The 21471-nt window shown below is 45.4% G+C and overlaps 2 protein-coding genes across 2 annotated transcripts in view; one reads left to right on the plus strand and one right to left on the minus strand.

The window, feature by feature from the left end:
• Positions 1-752: 752 nt before the first annotated feature.
• MAN1A2 (mannosidase alpha class 1A member 2) overlaps positions 753-21471 on the minus strand; it is a 221488-nt gene continuing 200769 nt past the window's right edge. The window contains exon 13 of the mRNA XM_028101951.2: positions 753-932. Coding sequence (XP_027957752.1) covers positions 875-932 — 58 coding nt within the window. The 3' untranslated portion in view covers positions 753-874. The remainder of the gene's footprint in view (positions 933-21471) is intronic.
• On the plus strand, positions 18167-18872 carry LOC114207902 (casein kinase I). The gene has a single exon (XM_028101954.2). It carries the CDS (start codon positions 18167-18169, stop codon positions 18827-18829), a length of 663 nt encoding a protein of 220 aa, XP_027957755.1. The 3' UTR covers positions 18830-18872.

Below are 21471 nucleotides of genomic sequence, written 5' to 3' on the forward strand. Positions count from 1 at the left end.
CTTCAGCTCAGATCATGATCCCAGGGTCCTGGGCTCCATCCAGCTCCTTGCTCGGCGGGGAGCCTGCTTCTCCCTCTCCCTCTGTCCCTCTCCCTGCTCATTCTCTCTCCCTCTCAAATAAAGAAATAAAATCTAAAAAAACTAAAAAATAAAAGCAAACATACATTTACCCTAGTTTGATTATCCAGCAAACAACAATAAAGCCACATTGTTGCCTTTTATCGTAGTTGAGATGCATTTTCAAATGTGTCTTTGGAAGATTGAAGTCACAGAGGTAAATGGCTGAATTGGTTATTCAGGGAGACTTGAAAAAGAATGGTCTTCAATTTCCTATTCCCCTGCACCCAAAGGCAATCATTCTTCACATCTATTAGTTTTTTCTTTTAATTTTTTTTAATATTCAGTTTTTCAGATTTTCAGTCTAATTAACTTCTCACTATGGAAGATGAGAATTTAGGTCTCTAACCAGAACTGCCACCCATACCAATCATCTCTCTCCCAGCTAGTCTTCCAAGGCAGCTCTAGCTCATTGTTTGTTGGATATTTAGTATATACAGTGTTATGACCATACCCTATTAATGGCTGAGCATGTCCTCGACTATTATTGTCATTTCTTACACTACTTTGAATTTTCATATAAGTTCATTGTTTAGTTATTTGTTTTCATCTTAGCCCAGATCCTCTAAAAAGTAGAGTCTGAAGTGCAGATTAAAGTGCATCAACTTTATTTGGGAGATGCAAATCCAGGTAAATGAGGATGAGGGGAAAGGAAGGGAGGTAGAAAAGGTGGGAAAGCAACACAAAGTGGTGTGTTAGTGTGCTCCGTAGCACAAAGAGCCACCGGGAGACAGAGCAGGTTGCTGGACGGGTATGTTCATCTGCCCCTGTGACTTCCCCAGATGAGCCGACAGGTGAAACTGTGTCCCGGTGTCCTCCATGGAAGAGAAGAACAGAGAATTTATCTGCCTGGCTCCTTCTTACCTCTGTTCTCTCATTCCCTAAAATTCACCGCCCCCCCCCCCCCCGTGAATCTATTCCCTTGCACTTCCAGGTTGCATTATCCAGTGCCTTCACGGGCTGCCCACTTGGGATGCCAGATCCCTCAGCCTGCGATGCAGTGTTTCACCCAACACCGGAAGTGACGAGAGGAAACAAAGCCTGGGAGACCGGCTGCTTGGCCCAGAATAGCAAGCAGAGGCTCACAGAGCTTGTCTGATACAATTTTCCATATATGTATGACTAATGCAACCTTGCTCTCAGCTATCCACTAAAACTCCCCTCAATCACTCAAACACATCAGGTTCTCTATTAGTTTCAACCACCTGGAGATCTACCTCTCGATGCTTTTAACCTGCCTCACTCAGGACTGACACATAGCTGTTGTCCTAAAATCTCCTTTCATTGTCATTTAGAGGTTTTCTTCCTGCCTCCATTAAGATGGGACTCTGGGGGGCACCTGGGTGGCTCAGTTGCTTAAGCCCCCGACTCTTTTTTTTTTTAAAGATTTTATTTATTTATTTGAGAGTGAGAGAATGAGAGATAGAAAGCACGAGAGGGAGGAGGGTCAGAGGGAGAAGCAGACTCCCTGCTGAGCAGGGAGCCCGATGTGGGACTCGATCCCGGGACTCCAGGATCATGACCTGAGCCGAAGGCAGTCGCTTAACCAACTGAGCCACCCAGGTGCCCAAGCCCCCGACTCTTGATTTCAGCTCAGGTCGTGATCTCAGGGTCAGGAGATCGAGCCCTGCATCTTGATAGGGCTCCATACTCAGCTGGGAGTCTGCTTCTCTCCCTCTCCCTCTGCCCCTCCCCTCCAACTCACACCCTCTCTCTTCAAAATAAATCTTAAAAAAAAAGATGGAACTCTGATTTCCCGAATCTCACATTTCCTTCTTCTTGCTTTACACCCTGTTTTGGTAGAAGACCTCAAAAATGGAGAGTAGTATGCATAGGGTGCACACTAGTTCAGTTTGGGTGTTGGTATTAAGCCTCAGCCCTAAGAGGGCCAAAGACCCAGATGCACACTCCAGCATAATGTCTGGCATCCGTGAGTTTGTGATAATCAATGATTATGTGACATTGAGAGTTACCATCATATATAATTAGTGTAAAAATGTCAGTCATATGAATAATTATGCCATTCAGTTTATTATTAATATTTAGAATATTCATTTTTGAGAGTAATCACTTTAAATGTATTTTGGAGTGAGAATCTTTTTGTGTACTTTTGTATGTTTTAATTCCATAAATAAGTTTACAATTATTCTATAAATAATAAATATGTCTAATATAAATGTGTATCTATTATGACACAATTGAAATGCTACCATAATTAACGAGTAATTTTACATATAAAAACAATTATTAAAAACAAATAGCTAAATATATAGGAAATAGAATGTCAGTCGATATGAAGAGTAAGATAGAATGAGTTAGAAGGATAACTATAAGAAGAAATTTATGAACCCAAAGTGTCAATGAAAAGTTAAATACTGCAAGAAAGAATAATAGAGCATGATTCAGATCATTATAGAATAGCTCGATGTACTAGTACTCATAACACTGACAAAATAAACTTTAAGAACTATATTTAGTTTTTGGTTATTTAATTCCACTTAGGCCAAAGGTATTTCAAGAATACTTGTTAGGGCTTTTGAGGATTTTTTTGTCCCCTCAACATTTCATAAGAAGGAAAAAATCCAAACCATATACAACACCATCCACAATAAATCATCTTCTATCTAAACATGATACATAAATAATGTATAAAAAAGAATTTTTTTTTAGAAAAAAATGAGGTAAACAAAACGCATTTTCTTTTCACTTATCAGATTTCAAGGTGGCAGACATCATAAGAGTGCTTTAAGATAGGTTCTCATAGTTTGGAGTCCTTGGAGAAAAATGTAAACAATATACTTGTTAAAAGAACTGAATAGACTGACATCAATTTTCAGTAATCAGAGATGATGTATTTTTGAGATTTCTTCAAGCAATGAATTCCAGATTGAAAAAAAAAGAACTATAATACTAAAAAACTTACTCCTCATTGTCTCCTATGCAGACAAGGCATTATTGGTAATCCTTCTGATATTAATATAATAATGCCAGATGTCTTTGGATTAATATTTTCATGGTGTACCCTAATCCATTTTATTGCTTTTAACATTTCTTATCCTTATAGTCCAGTAGACTCTCCTGACAGTATCATATAGCTTAATATTTTTGTTTTTTAAAATCCTGACAATCTTTGCTTTTAATTACAGTGTTTAGTTCATTTATATTTAATGTAATTGTTGACATACTTGGGTTTAAATCTGGCATATCTTTATTTTTTATTCATCTCAAATGATCTATGTGGCTTTTTCTCTCCTGTCTTTTATTACATTAATAAATATATGTAATATTTAATAATAATATATAATAAATAATATACATAATAAAATTATATATATATCTATCATTTTTTCCTTCCATTCCACAAGCTTTTTTTTTCCTTTTTTTAATTACCCTTAGAATTTACAACAGGGGTCTTTGACTTATTAAAGTCTTCCATAAATTCATACTTCTACTACTTCCCAGATATGGTATAGTATTGTGATTAATAAGATATATAAATACTTTGATCTTCATTCCCAGCTCCTGATCAGCATTCCTAAAGCCCTTTTTAAATTCCTAAGCAATAAAGGTGCTAGCAACACCTTCTGTCCTAATATTTGGTCTTTGATTCTGGTTCCTGACACAGAGTTCCCGTACTCCTTGGAATTTCCTGGATGATAGAAACATCTTTTGTTCTAATAAGGTGACTCTTGGTGGGTTCCTAGATGGCTTCAGGATGGGAAAGGGTCACTAAGACCAACAAAAGCTTGGAACTTTCAGTCCTACCCTCATCCTCCAGGGAAGGAAGCAGGACCGGAGACTGAGTTACTAATCAATCATGCCTATGTCATGAAGCCTCAGTAAAAATCCCTGAGCTAGGGGGTTCAGAAAGCTTCCAGGTTGGTGAACACATCTATGTGCTGGGAGGGGGGTACACCACAACTCCACAGAGACAGGAGTTCTTGCTTTCAGGACCCTCCTGGACCTCTCTGTGTATCTCTTCATCTAGCTAGCGTCTGTATTCTTTATCATATCCTTATTACATAATAAGCCAGTGAACGTAAGTGTTTTCCTCAGTTCTGTGAGCCACTATAGCAAATTATCAAACCTGAAGAGGGGGTTGAGGAACCCCTGATTTGTAGCCAAGTCATACAGAAATGTGGGTACCTGAGGTCTCATGCTGGCTCTTGGTATGTGAAGGGAGAACAGTCTCGTGAGGCTGAGCCCTTAACCTGTGGGATCTGACTCCAGGCAGTGGGTGTCCGAACTGAATGGAATCATAGGACATGCAGCTGGTGTTGGAGAATTGGCTGGTGTGAGAACAAACCCCACCCATTTGGTGACCAGAAGTATTGGTGCAAATAATAGCAAAAGGAAACAGTAGAGGAAACGGTTGTGTTTCTCCTTTTCATAAGGTAAGGACTGTCAGGAATTAAAGTACTTAAAAGTTGCTTGTCAAGGAATAAGGCTGGGGCATGGGAGCGGGGACAGGCAGTCTAACCAAGAGAAGGGCAAAACTGGTAGAAGACGCGTTTATAGAACAGAAAGCCAATCTTTAGACTGACAAGAGAAAAATCACAGCGAAGATAATCAGTGACTTAGGAATCCCAAGCAAAACACTTTGCACACATCCTTAAGTTGTGTATTAAGAATGTAATTGCAACTCTATTTTAACAGAATTACAGGCTGAAGCAAAAAGATAATGGGCCATTTTCATCAGTCTTCAGCAGAAGAGAAACTGCATGACTTTGGAATTGTTTTGTCATGTACTTACAAGAGATGGTCAAACAGATGGAACAGCAGCTATTACCTATAAAAGATGGCTTGATTTTTAAAAAATGACTTAATCTTGTAGGTGTCAGGTAATAATCCCAACTTAGTGGGATCAGCTCACACCCACTGGTTGACTGCACAGAAATTAATTCATTAGGTCGACTCTGCTGGAGAAGTAACCAAACTGAAAGACCTTGAGAGAACAACTTTTCTTTTCTTTTTCTTTTTTTCTTTTTATTTTTTTGAGAGAGAGGACACACACACACACATGCACGCACACACGGATGCGAGTGAAGAAGGGAGGGATGGGCAGAGGGAGAGAGACAATCCCAAGTAGGCTCCACGCTCAGCACAGAGCCCGACACAGAACTCCACCCCCCGACCCTGAGATCATGACCTGAGCCAAAACCAAGAGTCGGACACTTCAGCGACTGAGCCACCCAGGCGCCCCAGAGAACAACTTTTTCTTAAATTATGCCTATTTACTTTTTTTAAATCTTATTGTGTTATGTTAGTCACCATACATCATTAGTTTTTGATGTAGTGATTCATGCTTCATTGTTTTCATATAACACCCAGTGCTCCACGCAGAACGTGCCCTCCTTAATACCCATCACTGGGCTAACCCATCCCCCCTCCCCCCTCCCCTCTAGAACCCTCGGTTTGTTTCTCAGAGTCCATCGTCTCTCATGGTTCGTCTCCCCCTCTGATTACCCCCCTTCATTTTTCCCTTCCTTCTCCTAATGTCCTTCATGCTGTTCCTTATGTTCCACAAATAAGTGAAACCATATGATAACTGGCTTTCTCTGCTTGACTTATTTCACTTAGCATATTAAATTATGCCTATTTCAAAGTTCCTCCTTTCATCCTTCTTCAGGGAAGATGCTGAAATTGCTGCACATGCAATAAAATCTTAGATACAGGCGAAAATTTATAGAAGACTCTGTTATTCTGAAATCCAGTTCTGTTACTTCATTTCCATACCTGTTTATCCAAGGTTTAAAAAAATAGAGCAAAAATTTGCTTTCCTTATGAAAATATTCTGACAGTACAAAACTTCCATTGGTGGACTGCTTCCACAAAATAGCATCTTCATCAGCAACCCAATTTTCAAGTAGGAGTTGAAAAGGAGATAAGCATTAATGGAGTTACTATAGAGAAAAGAAAAGATTAATCATTTGGGAACAACGTCACCATCAGTGGTACCCCGGGCTGGCAAGGAGACCCTAAAATGAGCTTTCTCACCCAAACTCAGTTGAAAGTGAGCCTGTTTGTATGACATATATAATGACCACAGGAATAGTCTAGCAGCTTGAAGTGCTGACAAATTCTTCTTCCTGCATTATAATGCCAGACTTTAAACATCGACCTCTAAGGCTCTTCGTAATAAAAGTTACTTGAATAGGTAAACTTTAACAATAAAATTTCTGATTTAGTCGTGTGTTTGGCTTCGGCCAAACACCGATCGATGTTAGCTTGGCTATTTTGCAAGCATCGTCTCCTCAGGTGGTAAATTTTTAAAAACCTTGCTTATCTGAAAATGTCCTTATTTGAGCCTCATGCTTGACAGTTTGGCCAAATGTAAAATTCCAAGTTGGACATCGCTTTCCCACAGAATACCCTGGAAAGCAATGATCCATATGTTCTCTCTTCCAGGGTGACGTTCGGGGAATCCAAACCCATTCCTGATCCTTTTAATATGACTTGTGTACTCTGCCTCTCTTTAGAAGCTCTCCAGGTTTTTTTGTTTGTTTACAATGTTCAGAAATGTCACAGTTTCAGAGAGGTACAAACCCCCTTACAAAAAGCAGCAGCAAGACGAGTGGGAGGGGTGGTTGGAAACAGAGGCTGGAGTCAGCCCCGTTCTCTTCCACTGACTCGCTCTTGTCACCCAAACAAGTTCGCACCTGCCGGCAGAGAGAGAAACCGGCCCGCGCCACGCAGCCCAGCTTCCTTGCGCTCACCGGGGAGTGATCTCCGGCAAGCCACGTCAGCTTCTGGGTCGCTGTCTCCTCATCAGTAAAAGGAAATGTGAAAATAATACCCGCCCAGCCTACCGAAATAACAGGATCTCCTATTATTTTCAGGTGAGGTGTGAAGAACTTGGGAGAGCAGGGACTTGGAATCAGCCAAGCTTGGTTCATGTGGGAGGAATTTTTATTGCAGTAACAGTGGAACGGGTAGTTTTTGAATACTGTGTGTGTGTGTCTCTCAGTCCCTAGTGTTCTTTTAGTTTCTGAGTGAGCACAGCCTCAAATGACAATTGCCAAGGGGTAGGTTTTCAACGGGGCGACTGGACAGCCCCCTCCCTTGATGGCAGGATTGGAAAGCCCGGACTGCCTGGGGCATTAATTTCGTCACTTGTAAGTAAAATAAGCTCAGTCTCTCTCAGTTCCAGAGGCCTTGATGTGGAGCTCAGAATTCTGGCCTGGTTTTGGCACAAGCGTTACGCTTCCCGGGTTGAGATCAGAGGCCCGTGGCTGTCATTTGGACTGGAAGGGCGGGGCCATTGCTGGCCTTCTGTCGGGACGACAGAGAGGACTTTTCCATCTCCCCAGCCGGCCCCTCCTGTCCCCAGTCACTGCCACAGCCCCAGCTCAGGCCCACAGTGTGGTGAAGCTTCCTGCCCCCGCCCTGGGTGCACCCTCCGCGCTGGGCAACCTCACCTTCCCAGAGCTCTGGTCTGACCCACCACTCTCTCAGGGTAAACCCCTCCATGGGGGCACCTAACTTAGGCCATAACCTTTAGTTTCGCCTTGCGTCAATAGCCCATCACTGTTTTAGTTGAACCTGACCATCCCTGTCATTCCTCATTCCGGCCTTTAAAAAAAAAAAAATTAACCAAGTTGTTGCCTTTATTACATATTTTTCTGTCTTGCCACAATTGGAATGTTCGTATTTCATATTTCTATGCTTCTAATGGTTCCCTCCAAAGTTTACTGTACATATTTAACCGAAAATCTTACGGCTGAGTGTGACCTTCCTCCCCATCCCATTTCTCCCTCTCTGAACTCTCCCAGTGCTGTTCAGAATATTTAATTCCAGGGAAAAACATATTTATAGAGACACTTACTTGCTTAGTGTTTTTTCTTGCATATCACACCGTCCTGTTGGCATCATTTTCTTCCTTGAAGTTTATTCTTTAGAATAGTTCTCTTGGTGGTAAATGCTCTCAATTTTGCATCCTGTGGATACTTGGCCTTTATTCTGGAACAGCCCTCCCCCCTTTTATTTAAAGATTTTATTTATTTATTTGACAGAGAGAGAGAGAGAGAGAGACAGCAAGAGAGTGAGCGCAAGCCAAGGGAGGAGGGGCGGTGGGAGAAGCAGAAGCAGACCCCCCGCCGAGCAGGGAGCCTGATGCGGGGCTCATCCCAGGACCCTGGGATCTTGACCTGAGCTGAAGGCAGACGCCCAACCAACTGAGCCACCCAGGCGCCCCTGGATCAGCCCTTTGGCAGAGGGCACAGATCTAGGTGGACAGCTCTTTTCGCTTGACCCAGTATGGTCAGTCTCCTCGCTTCCGGTGTTCTGCTGAGAAGTTGGCTTCCTTCCAACTGCCCTCTTCAAGGGATCTGTATTTTCTCTCTGGTGACTCTCAAGGTCTTCTCTCTGTCTTTGATGTCTTGCCATTTCAAAACCGTGTGTCTAGGCATGGATTTGTTTTTAATTTATCCTGCTTCCCATATGTTGCGAGTCCTTGATCTGTGGGTTCATCGGTGTTTTGCATCATTTCTGGGATCTCCTCAATATTGACCGCCTCTGCTCTATTTTATCTTTGTTCTCCTTCCAGAACTCCAGTCGGGCGTGATAGGCCTCATTCTATCCTTGATGCTTTTAACTTCTCTCTCGTTTTCTCCATATTCTTATATTTCTTTGAGGCGCTCTGAATAAATTCTCTTTCAATGTGTCATCTCATCTTCTGTTTACTTTAGTGAATGTGATTTTCACTGCAGTGGTTACACTTTTTATTTCTAGAATTTCCATGTCTTTGTTATTCAGATCTGCCTGTCATTTTTGTGCCCCTTCTATAGTAAACTTCTCTTTATAACTGCATCCTTGCTGGGGATGAGACAGGAGGAAGGGTCAAAGAATTTCCATTCACAATGGGAATTTAGAAATCCTCAGAACAAAACAACGGCATAATCACCACATTTTAAAACTTGTGCAACGCAGCATATGTGATGTTTGGAAACTTTTCTACCCGAAACACTTGCCTCAGAAAAGAAGGAAAGCTGAAAATTAATTAGGTGAGACTCTCCTCCACGAAATTAGCAGAACAGAAACCCCGAAGAAAATAGAAGGAGGTAAATAAAGATAAGGGTGGAAATTAATGCAATAGGAAACAAAGAAAAAGGGAATGAACAAAGCCCAAAGTTCGTTCTTCTGGAAGCATAATCTATACTCACTGTCTTACACCAATAATTTGGTTTTTACCTCATTATGCTACTGATATTATTGCTCCAGCAAAGGAGGTTCTAAGAATTTCCTATAGGCCAAATCTGAAAGAACTCTTGGTAGTTCTCATCTACTTGGCCTTCTGCGTGGCCACGGTGTTTCTGACTAGTCCCTAAAGTTCAGATCCAACTGCCTGCTCAGTGTCTCCACTCAGGTACATCTAAACAGGCACTTGGAATTTGGTATGCCCAAACCTGAGCCCCTGAAATCCCCGCCCCGAGCCTTACTCCTCTTGCTATTTCCCTATATCGGAAAGGTCAACTCTGTTTTTTGTTCCTCAAACTGAAAATACTCCATAAGTCCCTCTCGCTTCCCTCCTTGACCTTTTACGGCCACAATAATCTCTTCAACACACATGTCAGATGAACTGAGTCCCTGTTCAAATTCTCCTGTGGCCTCCCATCACCCTTAGAATACAATCCAAACTCCTCACCTGGCCCCTGCTTGCCTCTCCACCCACCATTCCCCTCATTCACAAAGCTCCTGCCACCTGGTCATCAATCACGTTCCTACCCCAGGGCCTTTGTACTTGCTGGTTCCCTCTGCCAGGAATACTCTTCCCCCCCAGAGCTCCCAGGCTCACTCTGCCACTTCATTCAGGTCTCTGCCCAAGTGTCTCCACCTCGGAGAGAGCTTCTGTAATGCTGTACTTGAAATGGAATACACAGTCCTTCCCTGTGTGCACTGAGCTATGTGTCCCCTGCACCTTATTTTAATTTGTAACACTCACCATCGCCGACATGGCAGTATGTCTGTCCCTTCATTGGCTGGTGTCTTTGGCCCATCCCCACCTAGAGGAATGCATACAAAAGCCTGGGACTTGATCTGTGCTGCTCACCACCGTACTCGCAAGGCTAGCACAGTGCCTAGGACATCTTGGAGCTCAATAAATATTTGCTGAATGTGTGCATGAATGATTAAGGGAGGGAGTAAATAGACTGGGGTAGGACAGAGAGACAGAAGGGGGTGCAGAGTTGTGGGGGGGGAGGGTTGTTTTTACTCTCTAACGCCTTCTTCAAAAACCTTCCTGATCCCCAGCCGTGGGGTCTTACCCTCACTGTCCACAGCATGTCATGTCTTTTTACAGTATTTAGTCCACCTTGCAATCTGGATGTGTTTAGACTGGGATCTTCTTGAGAACGGGGACTGACCTCACTCACCTCCGCACCCCTGGCGCCCAGCCCCATACGTGCCATATAACAGATGCTCGCTCAGTGCTTGTTGAGTTGAACGAAACCCATCCTAGCTACACTAACTCTACTTAAAACTGTCTTTCGTCTAATTGTTAGCCAAGTCATCTGCACCAAAACAAGCCAGATCTAAAATTTACTGACAAAAAGACCAGATGGGATAAAGCCCTTTCCAGGGTGATTTTCCTGATTCAGATCATCCTGAGAGCAAAGTAGAAATGACAATATAGTGATAGGTCCTTGAGGCCAGGGGCTAAATATAACAATCTTTGTAAACCCTCCACTAACTCAGCACTAATGATTACACAATGTGCTTTCTAAATAAACAAAGTTTGCATGAATGAATTTGACAAAACCTTCCTCCCTTCCTCTCTCTCTCTGTTTTCTTTTCTTTTTTCTTTTTTTGTTTCCTATTCGCAAATTGTCTCCAATGACAGTCTTCAGGACCCCTTCTAGCTAGATTTAAAAAAAAAAAAAATTCTAGCTCCTTTTTAAGTGGAGGCTGTTGGTTCTTAAGCCCAAGGTGTGAGCTAAGGGAAGCTTCACTCGCCCTGTGGCTAAGGGGTGCTGGGTGGCTCTGCCCTTTGCATCTTCTGCTCTCCTGATGTTGCTGGGAACTAGATCATCTCTCCTGGCATCTCCTGGCTCCTGGAGGGGCCACAGAGACACCAGACTCCCTAACTTACTTTGCAGCAGACGGTGCTGGCTGGTGAGCACCTGCCACGGGCCCTTGAGGGTGCTGGTGGTGGACCTCTCCAGACACTCTCCCTGGGACCCCACAACCCAGGGGAGCTGAGCTCATCTTGACCTGCACTGGGCTGCCAGGGAATGGGGGTGGAGGAAGAAGGAAAAGACTAGAGCAAGGGAGGAGTAACCTGTGCCTATAAATCACAGGTGTTTGCCAAGTGGAAAAATACCCAACCCTCTGAATGTTTCATTTTACGTTTCTTAGAAACATTTCCTCAGAGGAGTAAAATGAAACCATCCCCTCAGGAGCCAGGTGTGACCTGCTTCCCTTCATCCAGCAGGCACAGTGCGGCCTGCCCCGGGTACCTGGTCGGAAGGGCGCCAGGACGTGCATGCATGGGGCAAACTGCACGCCCTTGCATTGCACTGGTGCCCTTTTCGAGGGAATATCCTTGGCATGCCTGGGAGGTCTCTAGCACTCATCTGTCCTCTGCTCGTTCCAGAGCTCTTTGGGGACTGCATGGTGCTCAGCGTGGCTTCTGTGAGGAGCCTAGTCTGCTGCTGCTTCCTCTGGGCCCCAAGGGAGGAGGCTGGCCGGGTGTCTGAGCTCTTGGGTGGGCAGCCCAGAGCTGCAGCAGGACTCCCCTCGCCCTGGCCACACGCTTGGACCAGGATGGGGAAGAAGGGCTGCCCCCCCCCCCCGCCCCCCGCCCAGCTCTGAAGGAAACAGCAGGATGCCTGTAACCTTCCCAGTGGGCACTGGCTCTGAGGGCAGGTTGGCTTCATGCTGTGAGCTAAGGGGGCTGGACCCGGGCCCATAGGCAGGCTCCGTCAGCCATGGTCAAGGTGGTCCTGTCTAGCGGTTAGCAGGATGCACTCCCATCTCAAAGGACCGTGGGGAAGCTACTTAGGCTCTCAGAGCCTCAGTTGCCTCATCGGAACACGGGAGTGACCCTAGTACCTACCTCATGCTTTGTTATGAAGATTACATAAAATGATGCCTGTGATGTGATTATTGGGGTGCCTGCCATTTCAGAAGGCCTCGGGATACAAGGGTGTAATTGTCAAGCTGAATAACAGGAGCCTGAGTTACAGAGGGATGTCTAGTCTCCACAGGATGTTTGCAGCCACCCTGGCCCGTGGAAACTATGGCAGCCTGGGAGTCAAGTGGCGGGTCCTTGAGTAAAGCCCGGACACCTCGGCCTAGCCTTGAGATGCCGTGTGGGACAAGCAACTTGATCTTCACGACCACCCTATTAGAGGTGTATTATCATCCCATTTTTCACATGAGAAGATGGATCCTTCGGGATGGTAGATCCATGGCTCATGGTCACACGGTGTCCTGGGATTTGAACCTCAAGGGTTTGACTTTGTAATTTATCTGTCTTTTCTGTTGTTGCTGTTTGCCAGCACCCAGACGGCCTTCCAAGTTTTAGGGAATCCTTGAGACATGAGTCTCAGTGGGCAAAGGCTCCTTCTCCCTGCTAGCCAGAGTGAGCAACTGGACCGCCCGCCACTATTTAGCCCAAACACAAACTTCAAACCTTGCATGGGGTTGCGCAGCAAGGGGCCACTAAGAACGAGTTGCGGTGGTCCCACGGCGGGGGGTGTGTCTGCCAGGGGGTTCCTGCCTGGGGGTTTCGGTGGCCCTGCTTCCTGACTCTCTGGTTCCCACCCATTGTCCTCGCCTGACCTCCAGCTTTCTGCAGGTGGTCTGAGTCCCCGTGTAGCCTTGTCATAAAGCCCTTTGACTTAAGTGGCCAGAGTGGGTTTCTCTGCTCCTTGCATGGAAGAACACTGACAGACACAGGCCCAAAGCCACGTCAGGTGGCTCTTCGAGGACATCTGTCTACCTTGATGAGGAAAAGAAGTGGGGGCTGCGATGGGCCCTCCATGCAGGGCAGGGGTTTGGTCGGCTGCCTTGGACCTCATCCTTTCTGGCTTGCAATGCCTTTCACTAAGTGCAGGAGTGGAGGCGGTCCTGCTGGCCCCCGTACCCCGAGCTTCCCTACAGTAAGGAGACGTGGGATTCCGGTGGGGGGGGGGGGTTAGGCGCCAGGCCAGGACACCCACCCCCACCGTGAACAGCCCCCTCTACCCATATAGAACTCACACTCTTCTGCACGCACAGTACCCACTTCCCTCCCTCCTGTCCCCCATCCCCCACGTACACACTGCCTGTGTCCATCCTGGGCTCCTCTGGCCCAGGTTATTTCCCTCCCCTGTCTGCCCACTGAGCAGCCGCGGTTTTCCCTTGCTCTCAGGCTCTCCCAGCGCCTCCCAGGGACCCCAGCACATGCCTCCACGCGTCTCAGTGGCTCTGTGCGCACCACCGGCCAAAGTTCTGCCCCCCCGCCACCCAGACTCTCCTGAACTCCAGGCTCGCACCGCCCACTGTTTATGTTCCCCATGCACTTCCGGGTTCAGCAGGAACTGCGTGTGCGCAAGAGCAAAGGCCTCAGTGCGCCCCTCTCAAATCTTTGTCTTTCCCATTCAGTAAGTGGTAACCCCATCCTGCCGGGTGCTTGGGTCACACACCTGGGCACCGACCCTGAGTTCTCTCTTCCGTTCATGGTCATCACCAACCAGTGAACAAGTCAGGTTGGCTTTAGCTTCAGAAGACTGACCAAATCACTGCCCTCACTACCGGTCTTGAGTCGCCATCGTTCCTCATCTGGATTATTTCGGCAGACTCTTCACTGCCCCCCACCAACGGGTTCTCTGCGCAGACCCTTCAAAACCACAGAGCCATCCCATCTCCCTCGCTCAGTCACCCAGGTGACTGTGAGTCATCGCAGGTCTCAAGTGTCGGGCCAGGTACCTGTCGGGTCGGCCCCCAGCTCGCTGCCACAGGGCAATGCGCTGACCGCCCAGCAGCCCCTCCTCCAAGGCCTGGTGGCTGGAAAAGGCACTCTCCTCCTTGCCTCCGTGTCTTAAATATGACCTTCCCTTTTCCTAGGTTGCCCTTCCCTGTTTGCTGCAGCCGGACTCCTACCACATCCAACGAGCTTCTCATTCCTCCAGCTTCAGTCTAACCCTTCTCTCTGTGAGCTCAGACCTCCTCCTTGCTTAGCAAAACTCACTTCCCCCGCTTTGCAGACGGGGTAGGGGGGGCTCCCTCACAGTCAGGGCTCATTATCTCATTGGGTCGCTGTCCTAGCCTCCTGTGCCTGCCCGTGGCAGTGCTCTCTTCCCAGCTCCGGTGGCATTTGGGACACACCTTTGCTAGAAAGCATGCTTTTCGGCTTGCGGGTCCACCCTCTTCTAGCCCAGCGGATCCACACCTGTCAAGAGTTGGTGCCGAATCTCCAGCGCCAGGCACAGTTCTTGGCACATAGATGCTCAAGAAATGTTTCAGGAAAAAATAATTCCGAAAGGACTTAAGCGGAGTAATATAAATAAGAAACACGGTGAGCAATTATCATTTGATTTATAAAATGTCATTACGTATACCAATCAGCAACGTGTCCCCATGTGAGCTAAAATCGTTTGTAGCGTTCGAATTAGAATTTGTCTAGGTCTCTCTTCTGATTGGAGGTATTTTTCATCTTCTAATAACTCGTAGCTATTAGTTCAAAGCCTTTAAAGGAAGGGAGAGGTCATATTTGGAGAGGAATGTTAAAGTATTTTTCAGGCGACGTCTGTCTTCTGCTCGGCTAACATTCCGTGGGGTACTTGGTATCGGTGGCGCACGAGCTCCGGGGCAGGCGGGACCGCTAGAGGTCCCAGCGAGTGCTTAGTCTCACTTTGCCCCACAGCCCGGAGCTGGGGCATCCTCTGTTAGCCAACGTTAGGGTGCACTGAAAAAACATGAGCAAGAGGTTTCCCTGCAGCTCTAGCCTCCCACGCTTCAACCAGCTGAAGAGCGAATGAACAAGAAAGTAAATTGAGACGACCGCCCTCTAGTGGCGTGCATTTCCGGCTTCCTACCGCTGAACTGTTTCAAAACACCCTGCCCACGCTCATTCATCTTGGAGTCATCCAAAGTTTTGATGAGTATTTTCGAAAGATATTTCCAGGGGAGTCCCTTAATCACTTCCTAAATACATTCTTTTTTTGTGTGTCTCCTTGCGGATGGCTGAACCCAGGCTTTCAGAAGGGAGAGCCACTGCCGGGACCCTCGGTGGGTGGGGGGAAGGGGGAGGGGGCGGTGGTCCCTGTGGACCTACCCTGCGCCGTGAGCGGTGCAGTTGCGGGGCCTGAAAAGGACTGCAGGAGAGGATGGTTTTATGGGTCTCTGTGAAGTGGGTGTCTTTTCTCAAGTTCGAGGCTAGTCTTCCCACCTTTGGAAATCATATCCCCTGGCTTCTTCAGCTATCTTTGCCTTATCAGATAGCTCCTTTCCCCCTTATCTTCAAACTCACTTCAGTTCCAATGTCAGCGACCTGAAGAATCGCTCTTGACTATCCTCCCTCCTCCAAGCCCATCCTCCTAAGCTTGACTATGTACTCCTCCTACTATAGAGAACACACAATGCTTTCCTCTATTAGAGCATTTGTCACAATATTAAGCAGGCCAAGTCCCTCCCTAGATGAGGGTGGAGATTCTATTTTGATTTATGTATCTTTGAAGCTTTTTAGAGCTCTGGAAACAGTGGGTAGAAGTTCGATAAATGTGTGTGGAATATAATAACCATACTAATTATCTTATGCATCACATTCACATTTTCTAGTCCAGCTTCCTTCTGCTCCCTTCCAGCTCCATCTGGGCGGCAGTTCTAGCAGGGGCAGGAGAAGCTGGGAGGGGACGACTTGATCTGGAGTGGTGTGCAGAAAACATGCCCTTGGGCATTGTTAGCGACAGAAGCCACCTCAGTGGCAAATGAATAGGAAAGGTGAACAGGGCTAGTCTGAGGTTTCGGTTCTGGTTGGGACAAGGCACAGGTTGGCACATTGGCCAGAAATGTCCCAGGGAGATAGATCCGGGGAATGACACAGCCATACTAGAGCTTGCCACGCATCCCTGGTGGGCTGGAAGGCTGCGCACAAAAAGAGGGCAGTGCACACATTCAGGGGAAACCAGAGGGAGCCCTGGACATTCATACACATTCCTAGCTGAGTGTGAGGCCTTGCATACAGGCAAAACATACACAGGAGGGCCCAGGGTAAAAAGCTAGGGAAGACTTGTCAACTGCCTGAACATTGAAACGTGTTCCCCAACCTACACACAGATCCAGTGGCAAAGGGTGGAAGCCCTTACTGGCTAAAGGTATTTGAGTACAATTTTTGTTGTACAAATTATTGACTGATCTCCAAGCTATGCTGACACAGGGTTGGCTCCAGGAAGCCAGATCTAAAAATACAAACAAGATTTAGGGGCACCTGGGGGGCTCAGTCGGTGAGGTGTCTGCCTTCCACTCAGGTCACGGTCCTGGGATGGAGCCCTGGTCGTCGGGTTCCCTGCTCCGCGAGGAGTCTGCTTCTCCTTCTCCCTCTCAAATAAATAAAAAGTCTTTTAAAAAATAATAAAAAATAAAAATATAAACAAGATTTAAAAATACAAAACTGAGCAGAAACATCAGTGGCCAGGAAAGACAAATCTTCACACAATTAGTCCAAGGAAATCACTAAACAAATAAAAAACAGCTGTAGCAACAACCACCTCCTCTTTGGGTGGAGAACAGATCAGAATCCAGAGTTGCTACGAAAATAAATTACCTAGAATGTCCATTTTTGTCTCTCTCTCTTTTGTTTTTTTAGGATTTTATTTATTTGAGAGAGAGAGAGAGGAGAGAGGTAGGGGGAAGGAGCAGAGCAGGAGGGCTGAATGCAGAGCCTGATGCGGGGATCGATCCCACCACCCTGAGATCAGGACCTGAGCTGAAATCAAGGAGTTGGATGCTTAACTGACTGAGCCACGCAGGCGCTCCTAAAATGTCCATTTTTCAATAAAAAATTATAAGATATGCAAACAAGAGTAAACTATTATCAGGGAGTCAATAAATACTACCACTGCCCGTGACCGCCCCCCCATACCAGCAGCACCGCTTCTCCCCCACAGTTAGGACAACCAAACACGTCTTCTGACATTGCCAAAGGTCTCCTGGGGGACGCAGGGCAAAACTGCCCTGAGCTGAGAACCACTGACCTAAAGCAATAGTAATCAACATAATGTGGTACTAACACAAGGAAAGACAATCAAAGATCAATGGAACAATATTAAGAATCCGGTAGTAAAATCTTACATTTATGATACATTAATATTTCACAAAGGTGTCAAAGCAATTTAATAGGGAAAGAGTAGTCTTTCCAATAAATGGTACTAGCATAATTACTCACATGCAACAATGACTTTAGACCCTTACCATACATACATGAGAAATTAACTCAAAATGGATCCTAGACCTCAATGTCAGAGCTAAAATTACAAAACTTTTACAAGAAAACATAAGTCTAAACTTTCTGTAACCTTGGATTAGGCAAGAAAAGGACAATCCAAAGAAGAAAATATTGATAAACTGCCCATTATCAAAATAAAAATATTTTGTATTTCAAAGTACACCATTAAAAAACGAAAAGACTAAACCACAATGTTAAAGAAAATAAATCCAGGGTGCTGGCTGGAGCCGGAGTAACAAGATGGCGGCGTCGGCGGAGGGACCGGGGTCCCTCCGGGCGGGAGCCGGCGGCAGCGGTGGCAGCGGGATCGCCGCCCTAAACCACCGCGCCCCTTTTCCAGCCCGCGACGTCGCCGTGAAAGCGAGCCAGCGGCGGCCGCCCCAAAACGAGTGGCCCAGCCTCGTAACCGAGAGAACCCACTCACAAACTGCGGCCTGGCGGAAAGAAGCCGAATCGAGCGGCGGTGATCAGGCTCCCCTCGGCCGATTCTGGGCCCCGTAACGCCTTGAAAGAGCCAACGTTTTTCGTGTCCTGCCGCTCTCCTCCGCAGCCTTGCTCCGCGGACGAGCCCCTGAGGCCTCCGTCCTCCCCTCAGAGGTGTCGGGGCTTGGCCCATCTCTGAGGATGGCGAGCAGCAGCGGCTCCAAGGCCGAATTCATCGTCGGAGGGAAATATAAACTGGTACGGAAGATCGGGTCTGGCTCCTTCGGGGACATTTATTTGGCGATCAACATTACCAGCGGCGAGGAAGTGGCAGTGAAGCTAGAATCTCAGAAGGCCAGGCATCCCCAGTTGCTGTCCGAGAGCAAACTCTCTAAGATTCTTCAAGGCGGGGTGGGCATCCCCCACATCCGGTGGTATGGTCAGGAAAAACACTACAATGTGCTAGTCATGGACCTTCTTGGACCCAGCCTTGAAGACCTCCTCAATTTCTGTTCAAGCAGGTTCACAATGAAAACTGTACTTATGTTAGCTGACCAGACGATCAGTAGAATTGAGTATGTGCGTACAAAGAATTTTATACACAGAGACATTAAGCCAGATAACTTCCTAATGGGTATTGGGCGTCACTGTAATAAGTCATTCCTTATTGATTTTGGTTTGGCCAAAAAGTACAGAGACAACAGGACAAGGCAACACATACCATACAGAGAAGATAAAAATCTCACTGGCACTGCTCGATACGCTAGCATCAATGCACATCTTGGGATTGAACAGAGTCGCCGAGATGACATGGAAAAAGCAGAGCAGATGATCGGAGCAGCATTTGTTTCTCCCCAAATCTAGGAATTTTAGTTCATATGTACACTAGTCAGTGAACAACCATTTACCTAGTGTAAAGAACTTAATTCAGTATAAACTGGCTCCGGGCAGCATTGGTGATGCCGTGTCCCGAGTTGTAGCCGCTGTAATTGTGAATATTAACTGAGATAGTGAAACATGGTGTCCAGTTTTCTATTGCACTTTTTTCAAGTGGAAAAGTTAACTAAATGGTTGACACACACAAATTGGTGGAGAAATTGCGCATATGCCAATTTTTTTGTTAAAATCTTTTATTTTGAACTATACTGCTTTGAGATCTCATTTCAGAAGAACGGCATGAACAGTCTTCAGCCACAGTTGTGATGGTTGTAAATGCTCACAATTGTGCATTCTTAGGGTTTATCCATCCCTGGGGTTTGCAAGCTGTTCACTTAAAACATTCTTAAAATGGTTGGCTTCTTGTTTGCAAGCCAGCTGATATGGTAGCAAACAAAGATTCCAGTGTTTGAGCACACGAAAGACTCTGCCTGCTTACCTGTGCTAGAAATAACAGCATCTAAAGTGAAGACTTAAGAAAAACTTAGTGACTACTAGATTATCCTTAGGACTCTGCATTAACTCTATAATGTTCTTGGTATTAAAAAAACATATTTGTCACAGAAATTTAGTTAACATCTTACAACTGAACATGTATGTATGTTGCTTAGATAAATGTAATCACTGTAAACATCTATATGATCTGGGATTTTGTTTCTATTTTGAAATGGGAGCTTTTTTGTTTACAAGTTCATTAAAAACTAAAAACCGTTTCTGTAAAAAAAAGAAAATAAAATAGAGAATATATAAAGAGCTCTTACAGCTCAATAAGACAAACAATCCTATTTTTTAAATGGGCAAAATATTTGAACAGACATTTTACAAAAGATAGAGGAATGGCTAATAGCATAGATATTCAATCACTAGTCACTAGGGAAATGCAAATTAAAACTACACTGGGATACAATTCACACCCACTAAAACGGCTATTAAAAATGAGAGAGAATAGCAAGTGTTGATGGGGTTGTGGAGAAGCTGGTACTCTCACCCTTGTGCAGAGCTGGTGGGAATGTAAAAACACTTTGGAAGACAATATAGTAGTTCCTTAAAGAGTTATACATAACTTTACCATATTACCCAGCAATTCCACTCCTAAGTATGTAACCAAGAGAAATAAAAACAGAGGCGCCCGGGTGGCTCAGTCATTAAGCGTCTGCCTTCAGCTCAGGTCATGGTCCCAGGGTCCTGGGATCGAGCCCCACATCGGGCTCCTCGCTCAGCGGGAAGCCTGCTTTTCCCTCTCCCACTCCCCCCGCTGTGTTCCTTCTCCCGCTGTGTCTCTGTCAAATAAATAAAATCTTAAAAAAAAATGAAAACATATGTGCACACAAAGACTTGTCTGCAAACGTTCATAAGAGCATTATTCACAATATCCAAAAAGTGGAGACAATCCAAATGTTCATCAGTTGGTGAGTGGATAAACAAACTATGATATATCCATACAATGAAGTATTTCCAGCAACAAAAAGGAACATTCCTGATACTTGCTACAGCATAAAGCTTGAAAATGTTACGCTAGGTTAAAGAAGCCAGAGGCAAAAGACCACATGTGAATGATGCGGTGTGTATGTGTCCAGAAAAGGCAAATCTGTAAGTAGATTAGTGGTTGTCGGAAGCCAGGATAGGAACGAAGATCGACTGCAAGTGGGGCATGCTGTTGCAGAGTGTTGTATGCCCTGTAAGCTCACTCAGCATCCACTAGTTCCCACTTGCAGTGAGAAAGCCTGATGTAAATCACACCTCAAGAAAGCTGTTATTTTTTTAAGCAAGCAAATATCAAAAAATTAGTTCTTATAACCTTACCCCACAAAGATAAGGGCCACTTTTAATCTACATTTTTTGCTGTTTTAGCAAAAAAAAAAAAAAATGATTTCTATAGTTTTTAAACTGCTTGGTTAAAGGGGCGCGTGGGTGGCTCAGTCGTTAAGCGTCTGCCTTCGGCTCAGGTCATGGTCCCAGGGTCCTGGGATGGAGCCCTGCATTGGGCTCCCTGCTCAGTGGGGAGTCTGCTTCTCCCTCGCCCACTCCCCCTGCTTGTGGTCCCTCTCTTGCTGTGTCTCTCTCTGTCAACATAAATAAAATCTTAAAAAAAAACCTGCTTGGTTAAAATAAATAAGCTGCTTGGTTCATATATATTATGAGCATATTTGTCGTTAAATTTTTTGTAACAAAACTGCACGTCTTATTTCATAGAATCATGAATGACAAAACTGGAAAACCATCTTAAAGATTATCTAATACCTTCATTTTACCCCTCTTTTGATTTTAATTTCCTTATGTATAAGGAGGTAGAACTAGATGGTTTTCTTGGCCCTTTTCTGACCTAACTGCCCTTCCCCCCTTTTTCTTTTTTTCTTTAAGTAGGCTCCATGCCCTGCAGGGAGTACGATGCTACAATGCGAGGCTTGAACTCACGACCCTGAGATCAAGACCTGAGCTGAGATCAAGAGTCAGACGCTTAACCGACGGAGCCACCCAGGCACCCATGCCCTTCCCCTCTTTACTAAAAATTTTTTCTATTCCTTTAGAAATGATTACTCTGATCTGCCAATAAAAATAATTAGAAACAG

The sequence above is a fragment of the Eumetopias jubatus genome, unplaced genomic scaffold (assembly GCF_037043125.1).
Source record: "Eumetopias jubatus isolate StellerSeaLion01/CBP00866 unplaced genomic scaffold, mEumJub1_p1.0 scaffold_4, whole genome shotgun sequence".
NCBI classification, from domain to species: Eukaryota; Metazoa; Chordata; class Mammalia; order Carnivora; family Otariidae; genus Eumetopias; species Eumetopias jubatus.